The sequence below is a fragment of the Diadema setosum genome, chromosome 10 (genome assembly GCF_964275005.1).
Source record: "Diadema setosum chromosome 10, eeDiaSeto1, whole genome shotgun sequence".
In the NCBI taxonomy this organism is placed as follows: domain Eukaryota; kingdom Metazoa; phylum Echinodermata; class Echinoidea; order Diadematoida; family Diadematidae; genus Diadema; species Diadema setosum.
Genome location: NC_092694.1, coordinates 21,481,112 through 21,496,864, shown reverse-complemented (window position 1 = coordinate 21,496,864; position 15,753 = coordinate 21,481,112). Strand labels below are relative to the sequence as shown.

General features: G+C 38.6%; 1 protein-coding gene across 1 annotated transcript in view; it reads left to right on the top strand.

Annotated features, from left to right (window-relative positions):
- The window catches only part of LOC140234360 (tyrosine-protein kinase yes-like), a 59,460-nt gene that overhangs the window by 37,765 nt on the left and 5,942 nt on the right, over window positions 1-15,753 (top strand). The window contains exons 4-8 of the mRNA XM_072314418.1: window positions 3,949-4,047; window positions 6,637-6,740; window positions 7,669-7,821; window positions 8,277-8,432; window positions 13,123-13,268. Coding sequence (XP_072170519.1) covers window positions 3,949-4,047; window positions 6,637-6,740; window positions 7,669-7,821; window positions 8,277-8,432; window positions 13,123-13,268 — 658 coding nt within the window. The remainder of the gene's footprint in view (window positions 1-3,948; window positions 4,048-6,636; window positions 6,741-7,668; window positions 7,822-8,276; window positions 8,433-13,122; window positions 13,269-15,753) is intronic.

Here is a 15,753-nt window from a genome sequence, read left to right as displayed (position 1 = left end):
GCATGCTGTATGCACACTCCAAACACAAGCATTTTACATACATAGTGTGCCAGGCTTTTGGCGTGCACGCAATGGAGCAAATCGCATGGATCCAAGATTGCACGGTAAATGGAGCCACAATTGCACGAATGATGATGTCATAGTAAAATGGGACAAATGATCAATATGAAACAACCAATCAAATGACAAGGATCTATTGAGATGTTATAAAAATGTTGCTCATTTAGTACATTCTGAATTTGACATTCAGTCATCATTGTGCATTATCTATCATTACACATGTAGGCCAAGATAATCTGAAGGTACTCCCAGTGATTAGGGATTATGCATGTAGGCAGTCTACCCACTCTCTACACCCATAGCTTTCCAGTGCGATTTGTTCATTGTTCCACCTGAGAGATATATCGTCGCTGGGGTGACAAGACCTCGTATCTCAAAAATGTCAATTTTTTTTTTTAGCTTAATGGTCAAATAATGGGTCAAGTGATGTCTTGGCCAAATCCTATCTGTCTTACTCCAAAAATGAAGCCACCATGACATGTCAAAGAGAAGGCTTTCCCATTCACTATAGTGCTTTGGCCGCCATGTTTTTTTGCTCTCCTGAACATTTGACAATTTTGAGATACGAGGTTTTGTCACCCCAGCGACGATATGTAACTTAAGTCATGGACAAGCTCTTAACCCTGCTCTTAAGTAATGAACCAAATGCTAATAAAATACAATCAATAGGCAACATACACCTGAGTGCATGGACATGTTCAGGGATAGCATTGGGACTCGTCGCCCTGAAATGGGAATTCCCCAGATTTTCCTATTCATTGCACCGATCACATGAACTTTATCGGCGAGGCAAGGTTCATCTTAAAAAAACAACAAATTCTCAAGGAAGGAGAGTGAGAAGGTGAAGCCAACAGGATGCCAAAGGCCTGTGTACTTAGCGTTGCTTCCGTCCCTTTGCATTTATTACAGGGAATCATGTGATCTTCATGTATGCATTTGCCTTTACTGGTCTACTGCAGATTAATACAATGAATATTGTGTGATCTGGTTTAAGTACATGTATACACAAGTTTGTACAATGTGTCCTGTATAGGAAGGGTGTGGAATTTGCACATGTAGTAAGGTCTCAAAATAAGTGGTTGATTGGTTCCTGGGGGAACCAAAAAGTTTGTAGGCAACAAGCAACTTAAATATCAAAGCTCTTTTCCTGTTTGCACTACAAAATACAAATAATTTTGTGCTAGAAATCTAGAGATTTGGTGTGACAATGGGAAAGGTATATATGAATACATTGTACATACACAGTAAATATCTCCTTTTACTGTACATTGTATCTGCTTCCAAATTTTATGTCTGTATCCAAACTGAATCAAAATTTTACCATCTTTTTCAGATTTCATGACTGATTTATAATTAATGGATTTATGAAATGTCCTTATGTCCTTTGGATTCAAAAGAACATGTTTTTTGTTTGTTTGTTTGTTTGTTTGTTTTAATAGTCAAGGTGAGTCATTTTCATACATGTATATCATGCACTTCGCATCCATGCAGTTCTAAAGCATTCCCAAAAAATTCCCAAGAGATTTGACTTTTCTTTTAAAAACACAGGAGAGCATTTTCAAGGGATTAATATCTGATGAACTTATATGTGCTAAAATGTCGCTCATATCAAACATCAACTATCATAAAACTTGGCAGTCAGAACAGATAATTTACAACTTTTCTACTTACATTTGGTATTTGGCCAAGAAATGAAACATACATTTTCATCTTCATACGAATGATAGGACAAGTTCACCCTCATAGACATGTGGGTTGAGTGAATGCAGCAATATTAGTAGAGCACATCAGTGAGAGTTTGAGGAAAATTGGACAATCCGTTGAAAAGTTATGAATTTTTGAAGTGTCTGCTCAGTCACTGCTGGATGAGAAGACTACTACAGCTAACGATATATAGAAAACATAAAGAAAATTCAACATATTTTAACTTTTCTCGCATAATAAGAGAATGCTTGACTTCCCTCTTTCAGAAGGCAGGGGGAATAATATTGCCCTTAGCATACATCAGTGACAAGTCAAGGAAATGTGCACTTTTTTAAAAAAATAACATTTTGTGAAATTCTCTTTATATTTTCCTTATACTGTTGTACGCATGTGACATCATCAGCTGTAGTAGTCTTCTCATCCAGCAGTGACTGAACAGACACTTCAAAAATTCATAACTTTTCAATGGATTGTCCGATTTTCCTCACTGATGTGTTCTACTGATATTGCTGCATTCACTCAAACCACATGTATATGAAGGTGGACTTGTCCTTTATGAAATAATCATTTCATTGAGATTGCTCTATGAGACAAACACATGTCGGCAAGAGCACCATACCAGAAAGGAATCCATGGATTCTCAAGTGCCTGCCATTTTAGGGCTCACACGGGTAAATAATTCCCCATAGAGACGTGTGTTAAAATTCTAATTTCGAAAAATTCTGTAAAATAGCTGGGAGAAATGAGGTGTTTCAGCTTCACTAACCTGGATAAGTGAGATATACCCTTTCATCCATCAAATTTCCAGGGTAGGTTCTTCTGCTCAAATTCTGTCTAAGGGTCCGCAAAGCCAGACTACATGTTCTTGTCACTCAAAAAATCACCTATTTTCCGTACACGTTCCCAGTGAAATATAGTTCCCTCAAATTCCATCAGAAAAGCTTTCATCTTCCAACCAAAATGCAGTTTGTAGAGGAATTCATACTCAATATCTACAGCTATTCAGTTTTTTGCCAAACTACATCATTGATTTTTAATTAATTTTTTTTCTTCATTTATTTTTGTATCTTTGGTATGAATTTGTGAGCCCTTTAGGGTCTAAAAGTGTACTAAACAACTTGTATTGATATTGAATGCCACTCATGAAGCTGATAGAATGCATAGAGTAAATTTGCAACTTGTTTTTCCCACATTATCACTATGATAGGAGTAACATGTGGGCAAGTTGCTGTTTTATTTATTCATTTTGGGAGAAGGGGGAAAGGGTTGGATGATGCAATGTGCTATTGTCATGATGTGCTTGTTCAGTAAATTCTGGATATATGCACACTTGACAGCAATGGAAATAGAAAGCATATGAAAGTGCTTTAAGGATGCTGTATACTCCAAATATTTCACGAAGCTTTTATTTTCGCGAATTTCGCAAATCAGGTGCTATTCGCGAAATTAAAGACACATGAAAATAGTGACTCTGATCGTAATATGAATGTGACGTACACGTATACTTCCTCCGTTCAGTACAGAACTGCAAATTTAACCACTCGTGAAATTGTCAGGAAGTCCCGATTTGCGAAAATTTAGACTTGCTAAATATATGGCGTATACAGTAGCTCATAGACATCTGATGGCTGGTTGGTAATATGAGGATTTCACCAGTAATCAAGGTTTATTTGACATGTTAAACTGGGGATGAATGACTGATGCCACAGCCAGTGCTTTGTATTACATGTAGCTGTCTGATTTATAGTCATATCGTCAGTCGTTTGAGACAAATAAACTAGAAAAAAAGATAGAGAGAAATGGGATATGATTTTCAAGTGTGATGGACAGTTATTCCAGCTAGTAATATTCCAGACTGTAATATAAGCCTGTGGCACTTTGCATTTCCAACTATTATTGACACCGAGTTACAGCTGGATTCTGCTGAACTTTGAGGAAAGTGTGGTGTGTTTAACATATTATTATGTGAGGAAATGTTTGCAGAACTGGGAAATTTCCCTCTCTTTAGACAATGGATTTCCTGCATTTCTCCCCCCCCCCCCTCTTTTTTTTTTTGGGGGGGGGGGGGCGTTGGATGAGAATGGGGATGGAAAAATGAAACTGGTGTCTCACAGACTATTTAACATTCTTCACTTTTGGTTCTGTACTAACGTCTAAGTATTATCTCTATTATTTTTCACACAGAGATGGCGACTGGTGGTTAGCTCAATCGACAGTTTCAGGCAACCAGGGCTACGTCCCCAGCAACTACATTGCACCAGTGAAGAGCATAAATGCCGAAGAGTAAGTTGTCTCTTAGTTCTTCTTTTGTCTGTCTCCCACTCCAGGGTGCATCATTCTCTCGAATCCTGCTCGCTGCAAGTCATAAAGCGAGAAACTACGAAGGAAATCAGACAGAAGAAGAATAAACAAGAGGAGATGAAACAACAACAACAACAATAATAATAACGATGATGATGATGATGATGATGATGATGATGATAATAATAATAATAAATATTTCTAATGCGCACTTTGTGACAATTATGTCACTCAGGGTGCTACAATAATTTATACATTATAATTACTCAACAACATAATTCAAAGGACTAAGTTGAATAAATTGAGACATCTAACAAAAACACATGTATGCAAATGATAACTAGGATGTCCTATACTCCTTGATAGACAGAATGAGGTAGACGAGAAAAAGGAAAGAAAAGAGGGAGGAAATGAATTAAAGAAGGACAAGAAGAGAAAAAAGGAAGAAAGAAGAAGGAGAAGAAAAGAGAGATGAGAGATGAAGGGGAAATAAAGGAAGTGAAAAAAACAACAACAACTGGATATGACATAAAATGTGCATGTGTGAATACCACATGAGGCAAAATAGGAGATTTCATTACAGGGTGAATATGTAGTGCTGTTCCATTGCTCAATGTAAGGCGAGATTTGTGTTTTTTTCTTGAAGTTTCCTGTTTTTCTCTCATGATTCTGGTGTTCCCTTTCCCCGTTTGGCTGCTTGCCCTCTTCCCCCACACTTGCCTGTGATTGTTTGATGAGAACTTTCAATTCCTGGCTCTATTCACACTCTGTCAGTTTATACTAGAAGGTCATAAGTCCACCTTCTATGTATGGGATCGGAGATATCAGTAAATTATCAACAATGTAGAGAACAAATTATCATTGTTCATATTACTGATTTTAATCATTTTTCTTTTGTGTTGCACTACATGATTTTTGTTTGTCTGTTTGTTTGTTTGTTTGTTTTGTTTGCGTTGGGGTTGTGTCTACCCGTATAAGCATCAGCTCAAGAAGATAGTCATATTCTGTGAGCACATAAAAATTATCAATCTGAAAATTTTGCTTAGACCTGATGCAGAAATATAGAGGAGGAAATAACCATTTTGGTACATAGTTGTGGTGAGATATCATGGCATTCAGGAAAACCTTCAAAACAGGCATCTCAGTCACAGGACTTACTTAAGTTACTGTAGGTACGATGTAGTTTGTATATTCATTTCCTTATAAAATGTTTCAGGCGTGATAATATTCTTTATCTAACATTTGTTCTAAAAGGCATGTATATATCTCATTCAGGGTTCCAGGACAAGTTTATCCAGTTTACAGTGTGAAGCATTCTCCAGGCCAAGTGAAAAAAATCATATTTTGGATTTTGTCCTGTACCGTACTCAATGAATGAGGAATTTTTCAAACACACTCAAAATGCATCAACCAAGTCGTAGAGATACATGAAACTATTTTCAGGTCCCTAAAATCATGGACTTCCATGCTAAAATACAACATAATACAACTGACTTGGTTGTACCCTCATTTGTGATCAAGTCCACAATTTGATGCTTTCTCATTTTCAGTCAAATCTCTGATTTCAGGAAGTTTAATGCTAAAAATCAAACAAGCAACAAACCAAACAGTCTGTCCTCACCGTGAAATTTCCTTTGCAGGTTTTACTTGGAACTAAAGCCTATATGCAAACAGGGTACAATACAAATATCACCTCCAGTTTCCAGGGAAAATCGCACATCTAACTATGCCAAGTGACTGCATGCAGTGACTGCATACTGTAAAAATCAGACATTTTCGTATGCATTAAAACTTTCATAAATTTCGTAAGGAGCCAAGATTTTGGAAAGTAAAATGCATGTAAAAAGTTTTAACTTCACAATACATTGAATGCCAGTGGCAATTCACAAAAGTTTATGTTGTGAAAAAGGTTGTTAGCTTCAAATTTTTAAAGTTTTATGCTCCAAAGTTTTATGAATAATTTTAGGGAATATTTCTGGTTTTACAGTACATCTTTTAGTGCCAAGTCTCCATGCTGTCTGAGGTCCATTTTGATGCATCCACTCAGAAAAAAATACAGGGTTTGTGAATGAAAGCATGGAACTTGCAGCAGTGTGAAGTGCAGGTGTCGTGGCCTAGTGGATTGCACACTGTGCCTTGAATCAAGGAGGTCTGAGGTTCAAGACCCATAATGTCACTCTATCATTAACCCTTTGCCTACCACATTAATGCCCTGTCTATACGTGTGTGTGTGAAATTTGTGCACATTTGACTTTAATAGTAGCACTGAATGGGCTAGGCAGGATGCTTTGTCTAGCTTGCTTCTATCTCCCGTAGTGTTGAAATGGGTGTGCAATTGGAAGCTGTACATTTACAACGTATGTATATGGTTTAGATCTAGCACATCTACAGTAGTGTAAAATGGCAGGCCAGTGGGCTGCCCCCAGGGAATAGAGTGAGTATGCTTCAAGTGCTGTATGGTTGGATTCTTCTTTTTAAAGATATGAAATAAACTTGATTTGAATAGACAATTGTAACTGTGTGGAGGATGTTGCTTGTGATATTGTGTGGGACTTTTCTCTACTTTGGCAGCTGGTACTTTGGCAAGATTGGTCGCAAAGATGCTGAGAAGAAGCTCCTGTTGCCTGGACTCCAAAAGGGAACTTTTATAGTCAGGGATGGAGAGGCCAACCCAGGTGAGTAGAAAGTCCGGAAAAGGGAAAGGAAATATGTGATTTCTGTTTAACGGAGTCCTAAGGACCAGCAGTTTTCTTTCATTATAGTTACATTTCATTACAAATGAAAGGAATTTTGTACCATAGACTTTATGATAATAATTTTGGGGCCTGACTTTGTGCTTAGTTGTAACAAATTTTGTTTTATGATAGCGCTTGTTGTAAGGGGGCCACCCTGTATTGAAAATTACATTCTATTTTGAATTAATATTGTGTTACTACAAAAGTTAAATCACAACAAAGAATGACAGTAAGTCTGCAGATTAATATCATTGTGTTCACAGTTACATGTAAACTTATGTCTAAAATACAAGATTTTGTGCTGCATGGATATGATGACTAGTCTTACGACAATAATTTATGACATTATTTTACATAGAAATATAAGTAGAATAAAGATAGAATGAAGGAGAGATGTTAGTATAGCAGTGAATATCTTATGGTCAAGAATGTCATTTCTGCTGTTGTGACACTAACTTGCATGCAAAAACAGTAACTGTAAGTTTGTAATTCAATTCAATGCGATTCTTATTTTCCACTCATGGGGTGGAACACTCGGTAGCCTCATCAGTTTTAGTCAACATATGTTCCCTTGAAATCTACTGGCATATCTCATCAATTTAAATGGTCAGTTTTATCTATCATTTCAATGATATGACTTTCCCAAGATTCTTACAATTGCTGTTGTTGTCATCTGAGAGGGGCGTGCTCTAACAACAGGAAACTGAGAGCCGGAAGGGACTTCATATCATAGCGCCCCCAGTGGTGAAAGTCACACAGCTAGATTGTAATTGCACTTCCCTGAAATGGGTTGTTCTCTGTGTAGAAAATGTCTGACCCTGGCTAATGATTAACCTTCTGCTCTGCCCCACTCTGTGCCTTGCTTTAGGCACCTATTCACTGTCGGTGCGAGACTACGACCCCAACAAGGGAGACCACATCAAACACTACAGAATCAGGAAGCTGGACAACGACTGCGGGTTCTACATCACACAGCGGAGCCAGTTCCAGACGCTACACGAACTCGTCCAACACTATGAGCGTGAGTTCAGCAATGGTCTATCTCAATCACTGTACATTTGTAATGAAGAAGAAAAAAAAAGGAAGAAGAAAAATATGTATGTTTATATATGAAATATATGAATATTTCCCTTTCTATCTCACTATGTGCCAACACATTTTATGATAGCAAAAGGAAAGAAAAAATGAAATTGTATATTTATGACATATAAAAACATATGTACAAAGTTGTATACATGTTTTTTTCTGTCATATCTCACATTGTGCCAACACTTTTTATAACAGCAAAAAGACAACAAAAATGAAAGATATATATTTGTGAAACATGAAAACATATGTTAATATGTTTTTCTGTCATATATTGTGCCAGCAGTCTTTTATAATAATGTTAGCTGTTTGAATACTGAGAAAGTCGTAGTGTGTGTCATATGGTCATGGATCAAAAGTGACAAGAGGTTTTTTGTCCCCATTCCACAGAGTCTTCTGATGGGCTCTGCTGCACGCTGACGACGCCGTGTCCGAAGGAGAACCCCAACACCGGCGGTCTGGGCAAGGACCAGTGGGAGATCCCCAGGGAGTCCCTCCGGCTGGAGACCAAGCTCGGCTCTGGCCAGTTTGGAGACGTTTGGAAAGGTGCTGCTGCAATCATGGCCTTGGGGGAAATTCCACTCAAGAGTTTTAGTTCTAGGCTTTGGTAGAAAGAGTAGCTTGGAAGGAAAACTGAATAGAGAAAGTTTCATAAAAGTGGGACACCACCACCTCCTCCCATCCCCCCCCCAAAAAAAATAAATAAATAAATAAATAGAAATGATAAAAATGAGGATAAGTTTGGATAAGAATGATTTGAAAGGGGATGATATCATCATTTCATCTTATTTTCATCGGAAGACTCTAAGATTCCACATCATTTAACTTGTGTTAATTTTGGGAATAGTCAGATTATATTTTAACCCGTTGAGGACGAGTCCCGAGTATACTTGGCAGGTGTCTATGGGAAATGTGTGTTGTAGCAAAATCAAACCGTCCTCAACGGGTTAAAGATGTTACGTTTCATTCATTTAATTTTACTCTATTGAAGTTAAAGGTCCTGTTTACCTTTGGGAGCAGTGATTTAACAAATGTTCAAGATATCACATTTGATGCATAATCGCGGGTCTGTTGTATCACAAAACATCCCACCATATAAAATTTTTGCAATAAAGTCTAAAATATAAGGAGATATCAGTATTTTTCTCAATAAACCGTAACTGTAGACGATTTAGTCTGGAAGCATTTTTATTATAGCTATTGTTCACATTTTGTGTATCTATCAATACTTAGCATCGATTTTATGGATTCAAATTTTTATAGTCGTTGTTTCTATCCGTAACTCATATTTTAGAACTATTTTAAAGCACTAATGCCGGGTTTTTGTTTCATCTGCAAGTGGTAAATTATGCCTTTAACTTGAACATGAAATGGAGTTTTTCTGAGGAAATTTCAGATCACAGTCATGAAACATCCATTCTATGTGTGCATTTCACAACGTTGTCCATAGGCAGGGCTCGACACTAACGGTGGCCCGGTGGCCCGGGGCCACCAAAAATGAAAGTCGGGCCACCAAATTTCAAAAAGGGGCAAATTTGGTGGCCCGCCTCGGGCCACCAAAATTTTTTGAAAAGTATGTGAATAAATTCGTAACTTTTTGCACCAGAAATTAGCAGTTAAATTTGTTCAAAGGATGGATGAAAAGGACTGACTGAATGCCTGAGAGTGAGTGTTGAAGTGTATTTATGAGTAGATATGTCCAACTTCTAATTCTTACTATCATAAATCTGAAATATTTGACTTATTAAAAAAAAAAAGGACTTTTAATGTTTTTTATTGTTTTTTTTCGGGACACCAAATGTTTCTCTCGGGCCACCAAAAATATGAAATTTAGGATTTTTGTGGCCCCATCGGGCCACCAAACAAAAAAGTTAGTGTCGAGCCATGCCATAGGCCAGGGAGTGGCTGGCCATCTCCCAAACTATAATCATCCTCTGGACAATCTTGACCCTTCTGGCAGTTAACCAGCAAGGGTGACCTTTAAAATATCATGATAGGATGATGGTACTTGGAATATTCATCTCTCAGTTTTCATCGTAATCCACACCATGGGAATACTTTGGAGATATTTCCTCCATACCGTACAGACAGCTGATATCCAGTGTCTATATCTGTATCAATAGCAATTGCAAATAAGGAAACTGAAGTGAAGTGATATTATTAAACAAAACATATTAGTCGTGGAGGTGGCATGAGAGGACGGTTTTTTGATTGAAGTCACCATTTTCAGGTACCTACTTTTAACCCATTGAAGACTAGCCCTTGGAGTACTCAGGTAGGTGTCCATGGGAAATGTGTGATATACACGCAAAATCAGCTTGTCCTGAGTGGGTTAAGTGGTCTACAGCCATTCAAAGGGTTTCTGCCTTCGTCCATTGCACTTTTGTGACATTCTGTCTTTTAATTATGCTAATTCATTGTACCGCTATTATGACCCCCCCCCCCCCCAAAAAAAAAAAAAAAAAAAGAGAAGAAGAAAGAATATCAAACATGTAAATTGTATTTCTTTTACATTTTGTTGTTGTTGTTGTTGTTGTTGGAGAGCAGATTAGTTTGACCTCCTCTTGCTCCTTTGCATGATGACTAGTTCTAGCAGAAAACCTGATGTGCTATCGCCTAGAAATGCACATGATGCTGTTTTTCCCATGTTCTCACATATTGCAGTGCAACCTTTGTAGGACAGATGCATTTGTCTTCCCCCAAAATGTTAAGATTTATCTGTAATAGAGGAAGAGAGGCAATTGAACTTGTTTGCTATTGTTCCTATAGGTAGAATGTTCAATTATATGTTCCTGGTACAATGAGTCATGAAAACCAAATATTTGGAATTTCATGTTTGCAAAGGGTAGATCTCAGTTTTTAAAGATGTAAAACTTCCCTAGAATAAACAAGTAAAAAAAAAGCCCTTGAAACTCTTCAAGAAGCTGTCAATTTTGGCAGAAGGAGGAAATAAAGTGTGTGGCCATTGGAGTGCTTGGTGCTTCCAAGAGAAGTGATCTTTGCCACATTGTGCCTGGCATGAAGATGGCATCAAAATCTTGTCACAACCATTGTAAAGAACTCATTGGATCAATAAGAAATTTGGCATGCAGCCTCAAGATGCCCTGGTCTTTCATTCTGCTTAACTTGAATGTCTGTCTTCTCAGTCAGGCAAAGACACATTATAAAGCATAAATGTAAACGCAGCATATTTCCTCCTTCATCTGTGGACACTTAACCTTCATTTGAAGTGGAACTCAAGAGCATAAGGAAAACCCCAAACAACTAATAGGAAGAGCATATTTGTCATTCACGTCTGACCCACAAATCTACACAGGAGGTAGATGAATATCTGACCATTGAGGAAATGCCCGTACCCAAAAATTGCCATTCCACAGCCACATCATGTTTTCCACCTGTTAACCTGCGAGGTCCACCGTTGTGAATCGTTTGTCATCCTCTCTGGCCACAAAGTTGAAGTAGACGTGGGAGAGATTTCTTTGAGGTGTCTTTGGCAATGCAAGAAGGAAGCCACAACATGTCTCCATATTACTGGCCAAGTCTAAAATGAAAATAAGTGATCAGGAAGTCGCCTGGAAAAATAATAGGATGACTGGGAGAGGAAGATTTTAAGGGTAATAGACATTTGTAATTGTGGTAGGGAAACTAGGAAGGAGATGGAGACGTCACTCTGCCGCACTCAAACACTTTCAAGGAAGGAAATGGCTGGAGGAAATAATCCTGACTGCATGGTTGCAGTTGTGGGTGATTTTAATGGGATTTACCATTCAAGAAGACAAACAAATTGGCTAATTTCCTTTTTTCCAAATGTGTGCCATCTGGGGCCAAATGGGGGACTTGTTTTGTTTAAGCATCGTAGTGATATGCAACACAAAAGAACAAGCAATAATTTTCCTGCCAGTCAATTTCCCTGCTTGAGGTCAGTATCCACAAAGTACGTAAATCAGTGCATTTTGACATTAAAATGTCCAGTTTTGATGATGATAATTGGTGTGATATTCATTCATAATATCCCCATCCAACCATCCTTGATTTGATTGAGACAAGATGCCAAACAAAAAACTTGCTGACTGAACATATGCCTTTCATGCATATTGCTATTTTCAAATGATTTATTTATTGTCTCTGCCCCACAAACCTTCCAATGTCATACAAATTGTAAGTTTTGTCTGGTAGCATTTGTGGCAAACTTGCCTGCTCCAGCTTTTAATCCATTTCACAAATTGTAGAAAATTTCAATCAGGTGCATTAGGGTGATCTCGAGAGATCTTGGTAGCATAATGGGTCCTGCTGGTGAAATCTTGTGAATTTAATTCCACTTGATTTTCCAGAATTTTTACCCTCTAAATGTCTCTGGTAATTTCCCTGGGGCTCGTAGGAGCTCCTTGCTGAAGCTGTAGTATGACTGGCATCGTGATAAAACTCTTGAGTAAAATCCCGAAGGAATATTCAAGGTCGTATTTGTGACAGGTCGCATACACATTTTTCATGTTGTTGGGTTTTCCCTGATTTTTTTTTTTTCCAGCACTGGTGTGCACTTTCATTTTGAAACAACAGTCCAGTACACCAGCAATGTCTGGCCGGTGAGAAATTAATATTTCAGGCATGTGATGCATACAAACGTCTGCCGCAGAGGAGCAGACAAGAGAAATACAACCGGCAGCTCATTCGCTAGTATGAGAGAAATTCTTCCTGGGTGTTCCCTGTTTGATTCCCTGGTGAATCTCCCAGGTGATCCAGGAGTGACTAGGCCACGTCACACTGGCGTGTATCAAGCCAATGGATTCCCAACAAATTCTAAAATTTGAAAATATGTTTGCATCCATTGCTAATACTAGAATAATTCTTAACATGTTTGGCATTCTTGGTATTCATTAGCTATTGGTAGGGATTCGCAGAGATACGCTGGAGCCAATTTTTTATTTTGGACATGTCAAAAAAAAAAAAAAAAAAAAAAACAGCTCCAGCATACCTCTGCAAATCATGTCCAAGATAACAAAAAATCTGTTCAGCACATCTCTGCTTATCCTTACAAATAGCTAATGAATACTAAGAATGTCAAACATGTCACAAATTATTCTACTATTAGCAACAGATGTGAACATATCTTCAAATTTTTGAATTCGTTGGGCATTCGTTGGCGCGATACGCTCTAGTTTGACAGGGGCCTTTAAGGGACAGAAGAGAGTTGATTAACAAGATGCATTCTGTATTGCTCTCCTTGCTGTCATGACAGGTTTATGGAATGGAAACACCCCAGTGGCTGTGAAGACTCTGAAACCCAAGACCATGACACCAGCTGCCTTCCTAGCCGAGGCCAACATCATGAAAACATGTAGGCACGAGAACCTGGTCCAACTCTATGCTGTCTGCTCAGAGATGGTAAGCGTGGTTGTACCTGATTTTGATTAACCCTATTACTATAAATGTAGAATTTTCACTGCTGCCAGTCAGGTCCGCATGCTGGCTGTACGCTACATGCAAATGACCGAGATGATCTTTATACGCACCAACATTCAGCATGTGGAGGTCAGGCGGGGTCATATTTTCGGTGTAGTGCGCTTCCGGAAATGTGGAGTTACAGTGCAGCAAGCATGTGCAGGGTTTATATACATGCATGATAGTGATTAGCTTTTCTCTATTAAATCATATTCCATCTCCCATTTTTCTACAGATTTTTTTTTTTTCATGACTGAATTCTGCAAAGTATAATGCAGCTTGTGATCATACTGTAGGTCAAAGTTTAATACTCCAAACCTTTGCAGTGCAGACCACTGCAGTGTATGATGTGGTGATAGAGTCATGCAATCTCACTGAGGCGAGCCTCACTGCAAGAGGGGTTGAGTAATTGCATCTAATTTTCCCCTTTTTATCATGACTGGTACATGGTCGCTTCACGACAGAAATACATTTTCAGAGCTTACACTTAATATTTCTTTCCCAACATGTAACATGATGTTATTAGCGATACTACTACTACTACTACTACTACTACTACAGTATTCATCGCATAATCGGGCATCTGATAATCGGGAACCTCGCTTAAATGACATATGCTTCCCAGAAACATTTCCAATGCATGTTATTTTCACTGGATAATCGGGCGGGGACCTCTGATAAACGGGACAATTTTTCTTCAAGCGATCTTTGATTTTGTTGATATTTTACACAAAAAATCTACCAAAATACCACAACAATATTTCAAAGATTCCCTATCAGTTGTCGTTTACATCGAACTTACAAAGCAAGCTTCAGACTGGTGTGTTTTGACCTCCGTCCATCCAGTACACGCACATGCATAGCCACGAAAGAGCCGTGTGTAAGTATCCATGCCATTGCGAAACACATGCTTTCGCGAACATGCTTTCGCGAACATGCTTTCGCGAACATTTTTCTCCCCTAAGCAAAGCCATGTGCAGGGAGAGCTAGAGGGTCGCGCAGAGGGGTAGCGTGGTTGTGTATTCATGTACATGTACAGTACATCAGTATGCATACATGTGTGTGTGTGCACTACATGTACATGTCGTATGCAGTTAGTGTATAGTGAGTGCTCATCGCGAAATCGGGCACCTCGCTTAAAGGGGCCGTGTTTGCTACTCCCAACCTGTCCCGATTATGCGATGAATACTGTACTACTACTACTACTACTACTACTACTACTACTACTACCACTACCACTACCACTACCACTACCACTACCACTACCACTACCACTACCACTACCACTACCACTACTACTACTTCTTCTACTACCACCACCACTACTACCACTACCACTTCTACTACTACTACTACTACTACTACTACTACTACTTCTTCTTCTACTACCACCACTACTACTACTACTACTACTGCTAATTGTCCCCGCCGAACGAGTTCGAGCAGGGGACTATGAAACGGGCTCCGTACGTGTGTGTGTCCGTGTGTCCGTCCGTGCGTCCGTCCGTGCGTCCGTGTGTGATCAAAATATTCAAAATGCTACTCCTTCGCCATTTCTAACCCGATTTTGATTCTGTTTGCTTTATATGATAGCACTACATGGGAGCTTTGAAACTTCTATAAAGAATTTCAGTTGTGACCTTTGACCTTGACCTTTGACCTATATTGTACATTTTGCTTCAAAATGCTACTCCTTCGCCATTTTTAACCCGATTTTGATTCCGTTTGCTTTATATGATGGCACTAGGTGAGGGCTTCAAAACTTCTACACAGAATTTTGACCTTTGACTTCTTTGACCTTTGACCTTGATTTTTTGCCTATATTGTACATTGGCTACAAAATGCTACTCCTTCGCCATTTCTAACCCGATTTCGATTCCGTTTGCTTTATATGATGGCACTAGGTGAGGGCTTCAAAACTTCTACACAGAATTTTGACCTTTGACTTCTTTGACCTTTGACCTTGATTTTTGACCTAAATTGTACATTTTGCTACAAAATGCTACTCCTTCGCCATTTGTAACCCGATTTCAATTCCGTTTGCTTTAAGTGATGGCACTTGGTGAGGGCTTCAAAACTTCTACACAGAATTTTGACCTTTGACTTCTTTGACCTCTGACCTTGATTTTTGACCTGTATTGTACATTTTGCTATTAAATGCTACTCCTTCGCCATTTCTAACCCGATTTCGATTCCGTTTGCTTTATGTGATGGCACTAGGTGAGGGCTTCAAAACTTCTACACAGAATTTTGTCCTTTGACTTCTTTGACCTTTGACCTTGATTTTTTACCTATATTGTACATTGGCTACAAAATGCTACTCCTTCGCCATTTCTAACCCGATTTCGATTCCGTTTGCTTTATGTGATGGCACTAGGTGAGGGCTTCAAAACTTCTACATAGAATTTTGACCTTTGACTTCTTTGAC